Source organism: Miscanthus floridulus, chromosome 3 (genome assembly GCF_019320115.1).
Source record: "Miscanthus floridulus cultivar M001 chromosome 3, ASM1932011v1, whole genome shotgun sequence".
Lineage (NCBI taxonomy): Eukaryota > Viridiplantae > Streptophyta > Magnoliopsida > Poales > Poaceae > Miscanthus > Miscanthus floridulus.
The window spans coordinates 49667031-49674592 of record NC_089582.1 but is presented as its reverse complement, the minus strand read 5'-3'; the positions used below and the strand labels follow the sequence as shown (position 1 = coordinate 49674592).

The 7562-nt window shown below is 50.9% G+C and overlaps 1 protein-coding gene across 1 annotated transcript; it reads right to left on the bottom strand.

Moving 5' to 3' along the window:
- Positions 1 to 3165: 3165 nt before the first annotated feature.
- On the bottom strand, positions 3166 to 7233 carry LOC136543719 (uncharacterized). Its single transcript, XM_066536093.1, has 2 exons — positions 7008 to 7233; positions 3166 to 3386 (listed from the first exon to the last, which is right to left on the bottom strand). Exons 1-2 carry the CDS (start codon positions 7231 to 7233, stop codon positions 3166 to 3168), a joined length of 447 nt encoding a protein of 148 aa, XP_066392190.1.
- Positions 7234 to 7562: the final 329 nt, after the last annotated feature.

Here is a 7562-nt window from a genome sequence, read left to right as displayed (position 1 = left end):
AGCCTTTACTATTGCCCGCTCTCATTATGATCAAGAAATCAACTTGGAGGCAATGAGCCTTGGCTTCGCGCCTGGCAACAAAAACTCCGAGCTGGATTAGATTGAGAAGGCGGTGACTCCTATTGTGTGGAACCTAGCAAATAGGCTAAAAGACATAGTTCTCCCTCTAAGGAAGTAGTTAGTTGAATAAGTTTGATAAACATTTATCTGCAATATGTGGACAAGTGTTGGTACTTTTATGTCCAAGAACAGATTCATGATTTCATTTCGCAATTTTGTTTCATTCGTTTGAGCTTACTTTCTTCCCTTTTGCATTCGATAACAAAGGTTTATGCGATCTGATCTTTCTGTTCGTTAAGACTGTAGGGCCCAAGGTGTATAAGGGGAAATTTTGATTATGCTAGTGAGCAAAGTTACCGTAGCCGTCGGGGCATGGGTTTTTTGTAGTCTTACCAGGCATGCTCATTTATCTATTCCCACGAACCTTGCTGCTAACCTTAACATGAGGAAGAGGTTTGACGCAACGACTGTTTCGAAAAAAGAGGTATTCATACCTTTATTAGCCCCCAAGTGAGATCCATCCCCTTGAGGTTGCTGGGGCCAGATGTTACTGGAGACTGAAGCGAGGGTAGCAAACTTACTCTTATATTCGCACATACCCCTTACTTAGGTTTTTGGCGATCGTTCTGTGATAGTGCGTTTGGTCTTATTGCTGGCCTGGATTTCCTTGAGCCCCCGCACGTGGTGGGGGTTCGGTCAAGGGTTGGATTGTTTTGTGACTATCACCTCATCCGTGGTTTCCGCAACTAGGGGGGGTTGAGGCGATGTCACTTGCCTTGACGGCTCGAGTAACGTGCCTGATGAGCTCGCTAACGGGGATGTTCGAATATAATCCAATCCTGTTGCTTTGCAATAGGGTTGGCAAAGCCCTCGGGTGGCATTCCGTTGCTCCTTGACCCGCCTTCCAATAGATTCCCCCTGAATGGGGATTCTATGGGCTCAGCTAAAGGCTTGATTGAACTAGAAGGTTGAGATGACCCTATCCGCCTCAATGCGGGTTGGGCAAAGGCTGCTGCGGCTCATCTATGTTTTCTTCCCTAGCTCTTGTTTGACACGAGGCGGCCTCGGACCCTTCGCGGGTCAGCCTTCGAACCACAATCTCTCGATCTCGGATCGAGCGGCTCGAGCCCCCAAGCCCTTTGGGGTCTAATAGGGGTCAGCCATGTTTCGCGCGTCTCCCTGTCCTTAGTTTCCGCAATCGGAGGGGCTAAGTTGATGACACTTGCCTCGATGGCTTGAGTGTCGCGCTCAATGAGCTCGCTAACGGGCATGTTCGTGTGGAATCTGGGTCCGTCATTAGCTAACGGGGTCGATAGAGACCTCATGTGGCATTCCAATACTTCTTAACCCGCCTCCCGGTAGATGCCTGAGCCATTCGATAGGCTCAGGTGGCCCGTTGGCCTCTCCTCGATGGAGATTCTTTGGGTTTGGCTCAAGGTTAGAATCAAATGAGAAAGGCCGAGATGTCCCTATCCACTTCTGAGTGGGGTCGGGCAAGGTCGCTGGGGCTCCTCTCGGTTTTTCTACCCTGGCTCTGTTTGACGCGAGGTGGCCTCGAGCCCTTTATGGTCCGGCCTTCAAACCTTGGTCAATTGCCACTCATATCGAATGAGGCAGGCACCGCTTCGTGGAGCGACACAAAGCATTGAGATGCGACGATCGCATGTGCAACGTTTGAATGTATGGGTTTAATGTATGATTTAATTGAAACGAAAGTAGGGGTCGGTAATGTTACCTTGGTGGCATGAGCGATGAGAAGCTCTTACCGGACATGTCCGTGCGAGGTTCGGGTCCGACATTTGTGATGGGCCGGCGTGACCTACATGAGCATCGCAAATTTTTGTTTCTGTCTCTCGGCGGTGATCCAAGCCGTTTGATTGTTTTTAGGTTACCTGACAGCTTCTCCTTGAAGGAGATTCTATAGGAGGACCCCTTTGAACCCTTCTCAAGAAGGTGGATGCTAAAGATTGGGGTGCGGGGAACTATGAATTCGATTATGTTGGTGAACAGAAACACCATAGCTGTCGGGGCATAGGGTCTAGCGGTTCGTCTAGTTTTACTCAAATTTTACACCCGCACCCCGTGTCTCTGGTTTTTAAATGTAAGGAGGGGTCAGCCAATGAGGATGTCTAAACATGTAGACACTCTTGGCAGCCCCCGAGCGATGTTCGTGCCCCTACAGTTGCTGGGGTCGGAAGCTCGGTAATGAAAATTAACACTCAACATAAGTAAATAGAGGTGCTTATCTTTCAGCGGTTGTTCATTCGTCATTTTACCAGGGCCATTCGATTGACCTAGGAGGCCCATTGGGCCCCCCTGGACAGGGGGTTCCGTAGTTGGGTCGTTTCATGGTCCTGCCTGGGGAAGCAGAGAGTCGCCTGTATGCGGGTGTGCCCTGATTCTCGCGCCCGGCGTGCAGTAGTGGTGGGCCATGCCTAGGCAGTGTTCTATTTGACCAGGTGATGTCTCATTGATTAGAGCATGTCCCGTCGGTCCAGGCGCATCCCCTCGGATTCCCGCTAGCATCGATTTCCCATCTGCATTGAATAGGGGAAGAGAGAGAGTTTTCTGTCCCAACCTTTCGCCTTTCCTCAGCTGCTATGCCTCTGCCTTAAATAAGTAGGGGAGGGGAGTTCTCATCCCATTCCTTCGCTTATTCCTAAACCACTACCTCTCCTCCTTTCTCCTTCTCGCCGAGTGCGTTCATATGTTGCGGTGATTCCTAAGTGAGAGAGGGTAATGCGAGGGAGAGGAGAACCCATAAATCTGTTCATGAATCTAGAGTGCGATGTCAGGATGGAGGTCATCCAATGTAGATGAGATGGTGCTGGCCGCCTTTGTTGAGAAGGGGCCGCTGCTGCCAAAGGAGGAGGCGCACTGGAGGGTGCTGAGCGTCGTCGGCATTGCCATCATTCACGAGGCCTTCGTTGGGATGGAGCCATACGGGAAGCTCTTCCATCGAATCTTCTCTGGGTGAGCCTTGTTGGTGGGGAGGCCGCCTAGGACTATGTCGATGGGGGCTTTGCCCTTGCGGCCGCTCAGATCGGCCCGTTCATGAAGCTTGATGAGATGTCAGAGACATCCATCAGCCGTGGCAGCCTTTCTTCAGCGAGAAACGCCCCCCGTCCAGACACCGTTGTTAGGGTTGCGGCTGATCACGATGGCGTAGTCCCTGGATGCCCCGGCAAGGGCACCACAGTCACCGACATGGTGCTCGATGTTGTAGGTGATGGTGCCCTTGAGGATCCCATGGAGTGGTAGGACGTTGCTGATGGAGAGCATGGCGCAGCGACTGTAGTAGTGCTCATAGTAGAACTGGTCAGAAACTATAATCGAATAAGTTGTGGAGGAGCCCCCAAGTGAACAGTCTTTTGTGTTTATGAATACATTAGTCCTTTTCGTGAGGAAATCACTTTGTAAGCGATTAATTTGTGCAAAAAATGAACAAGTTTTCAACTTTCGTTATGGTAAACAGCTTTTCAGCTCTTCTCCCTCTTTTTGTAGAAGAGGTTTGGTGCCTTCTGACCCTTCCCATAGTTAAGGTCACAAAAAACTTGGAGTGCGGGCGAATCAATTCTAATCACGCTGGTGAGCAAGGAGGCTGTAGCTGCTAGGGCGTGGGTTTCCCGTAGTCCTACCAGTTATACTCAGATTTTGTTCCTAAAATCCTAGCCCTTAGGACTTGCCATGAGAAAAGAGGGAAAACTCATAGAACGTTTGCAAAGATAAAATAGAGAGTGTTTGCAAGATAAACGTACTTATAGCAGCCGCCGAGTGAGGTCTGACCCCTCACAAGTTGTAGGGGTCAGATGTCACTAAAGATCAAGGATTTTTGAAGACAAAAACTAATAAGAAAAGGTATACATTTATTTAAGGGTAAAAATGACATAGCTGCTCGATGTTCCAGGCGTTGGTGAAGACCTTGCCGTCGATGGTTTTCAACTGGTAGGCGCCTAGCCGGAGTACTTCTGTGATGATGTATGGTCCCTCCTAGGGCAGGGAGAGCTTATGACGGTCCTTGTTGCTCTACACATGGCGGAGAACCAGGTCCTAGATGTTGAAGGCTCGGTCCCGCACTCGTCGGTTGTGGTACCGACGTAGCGCCTGCTAGTACTTGGCCAAACAGAGGAGGGCAATGTCACGAGCTTGGCGACCTAGTGTGCGCCGAACTTGTTCAACCGGTTGAAGATCCTAGGCTTGTAGGAGCATGCCATTTGCGCGCTCGACCTACCCGTTCGTTCGGGGTGTGTGATGGTGTCCCAATTGACCCAGATGTGTTGGAATTTCCTACCGGTGAACTATGTGCTGTTGTCCGTGATGATGGAGTTTGGTACTCCAAAGCAATGGATGATGTGGAGGAAGAACAGCATGGCTTGCTTGGATTTGATCACGGAGATCGACTGAGCTTCGATCCATTTTGTGAACTTGTCTATGGTGACAATCAAGTGGGTGTAGCTCCTGGGTGCCCTCTTGAGAGGCCCAACCAGATCAAGCCCCTAGACCATGAAGGGCCATGTGATGGGGATCATCTAGAGTGCCTAGGCTAGGAGGTGAGTTTCTCGAGCATGGTACTAGCACCATTCGTAGGTGCGTATGATCTGCTCGGCGTCGGCTACTGTAGTGGGCCAGTAGAAGCCCTGTCGGAATGTGTTCCCAACCAAGGTTCTAGGCGTGGCGTGGTGACCACAGACCCCACTATGGATATCGCTCAGATGAAGCTTCCCCTGCTCGATGGGGATACAGAGCTGCAGGATCCCGGTGTGGCTTCGCTTGTAGAGTTCACCTTCTACAAGAACGAAGGACTTGGCATGATGTTTGAGCCATCAAGCTTCCATCTTGTCTGTCAGCAACATGTCACGGAGGAGGTAGTCGAGGTAGAGCGTTCTCCAGTCGTCCAGAGCGTCGGACTCTGTCGCTAGATCCTCTTCAAGCTTCATGACCTTAGGGCCGGACAGAGCCGTTGGTTGGTTAGCCCCTGAGGTTGGATCAGACGATCTATCATTGACCCATTCTGACCCTTCGTAGTGCACCAAGGGTTTGTGTTGGTCGCTGGTGAAGACACCCATTAGCACCGACTCTCGATCGGATGTCGCTTTTACAAGCGCATCGGCCGCCTCATTGAGGCACCTTAGGATGTGATTGAGTTCGAGGCCGTCGAATTTGTCCTCCAGCCGTTGGACCTCTTGGTAGTATGTAGCCATCTTGGCATCGTGGCAGCTCGACTCCTTCATGACTTGGTTGATGACCAGCTAGGAGTCACCTCGGATGCCTAACTCGATGGCAATTCGTAGGCCATTGATGAGCGCTTCATACTCAGCCACATTATTGGATGAGGGGAAATGGATCTGAACCATGTACCTCATGCAGACCCCGAGGGGTGATACGAAGACCAGCCCCACGCCGGCACCCTTCTTCATCAGCAATCTATCGAAGTACATCATCCAGTACTCTTGATCGATGACCGCCGATGGTGTTTGGACCTCAGTCCATTCTGCGATGAAGTCAGCCAACACCTGGGACTTGATCGCCATTCGAGAGGCATACATGATGCCTTGATCCATCAACTTGAGTGCCCACTTCATGGTTCTTCCCATGTCGTCCTAGCTCTAGACAACCTCACCGAGGGGGGAATGATGTCATGACCATCATGGGGTGTGACTCGAAGTAGTGGCATAGCTTCCTCTTGGTGATGAGGATGGTGTATAGGAGCTTCTGGATTTGGGAGTAGCGAGTCTTGGAGTCGGTTAGTACCTCGCTGATGAAGTACACAGGGCACTGCACCTTGAGGGTGTGCCCCTCTTCCTCCTGCTCTACTACCAGGGAGGCGTTGACCACTTACGTGGTGGCCGCTATGTATAGCAGGAGGGATTCTCTGTCGCTTGGAAGAACCAGGATCGGGGGCCTTGTCAGAAGTAGTTTGATCATGTCAAGTGCCTCCTGGGCCTCGGATGTCCACTCAAAGCGGTCGGCTTTCTTCAAGAGTCAATAAATGGGGAGACCTCATTCACCGAGGCATGATATGAATCGACTGAGGGCGGCGAGGCACTCTGTGATCCGCTGAACCCCCTTTATGTTCTGAATCAGGCCCATCCTTGTGATGGCTAAAATTTTCTCTGGGTTGGCTTCGATGCCACGCTTGGAGACGATGAAGGCGAGCAGCATGCCCCTCAGGACCTAAAAAACACACTTCTCGGGATTGAGTTTGATGCTATTTGCTCGGGGTTTCATAAAGGATTGCTCAAGATCGGCAATGAGGTGGTCAGCCTATTTGGACTTAACTATGAAGTCACCAACATAGGCCTCAACGGTCCGCCCGATGAGGTCCCTAAAGCATCTGAGCATACAGCACTGGTACGTAGCCCCAGTGTTCTTCAGTCCAAACGACATTGAAACATAGTAGAATGATCCAAAGGGGGTGGTGAAAGACATCATGAGCTGGTCGGACTCTTTCATCATGATTTGATGGTAGTCGGAGTACGCATCAAGGAAGTAGAGGGTTTCGCACCCTGAGGTAGAGTTGACTATTTGGTCTATGCATGGCAAAGGAAACGGATCCTTTGGGCATGCTTTGTTGAGACCCGTATAGTCAACGCACATCCTCCATTTCCCACTCTTCTTTCATACAAGAACAAGATTAGCTAACCACTCTGGGTGGTATACTTCCCTGATGAATCTGGCCACCGATAGTTTTGCTATCTCTTCACCGATGGCCCTGCACTTGGAGCCTAGATGGATCTTGAATCCTGCGCTTTTATCGAAGCGACGTAGGCGTTGCTTCACTGGCTTGGAGCCTGGATGGATCTTCAAGGTATGCTTGGCGACCACCCTCAGAATGCCTGGCATATCTAGGGGTTTCCACACAAAGATGTCGTTGTTGCCATGGAGAAAGTCGATGAGCGTGCTTTCCTATTTAGAGGAAAGTGTGGTACCAATGCGTACCATTTTACCCTCGGAGCTGCTAGGATCTATGAGGACCTCCTTGAAGCCCTCTACCGATTCAAATGACCTGGTTGACTTCTTGGCATCGGGCGCTTCTTCGGCTACCTCCTCCCTGAGGGTGATGAGTTCCCTAGAGGCAACGATTGCTGTGGCATGGCCGCAGCACTTGACCTCGCACTCGTAGGAGTGCTGGAAGGAGGTGCTGATGGTGATGACCCCATGGGGGCCCCGCATCTTTAGCTTGAGGTATGTGTAGTTGGGGACGGCCATGAACTTTGCGTAGCATTGACGTCCTAGGATGGCGTGGAAGGTTCCAGGGAACCCAACCACCTCAAAGGTGAGGGTCTCAGTCCTGTAAATTGAACTGATCCCCAAAGGTAACAGGTAGATCGATCTGCCTGAGTGGCATGGCCTATTTCTTGGGTATGATGCCGTGGAAAGGCACTCGGGTTGGGCGGAGGCGCGTTCGATCGACGCCCATCTCATCGAGCGTCTTGGTGTACATGATGTTGAGGCCGCTGCCTCCATCCATCAGTACTTTGGTGAGTCATTTTGGGTCAACA

Coding starts and splice junctions, on each gene's coding strand:
- LOC136543719 (XM_066536093.1), bottom strand. CDS start 7,233: ATGCGGGGCCCCCATGGGGTCATCACCATCAGCACCTCCTTCCAGCAC. Junction 3,387..7,007: donor AGATCCTAGCAGCTCCGAGG/GTAAAATGGTAC, acceptor ATTCGATTATAG/TTTCTGACCAGTTCTACTAT.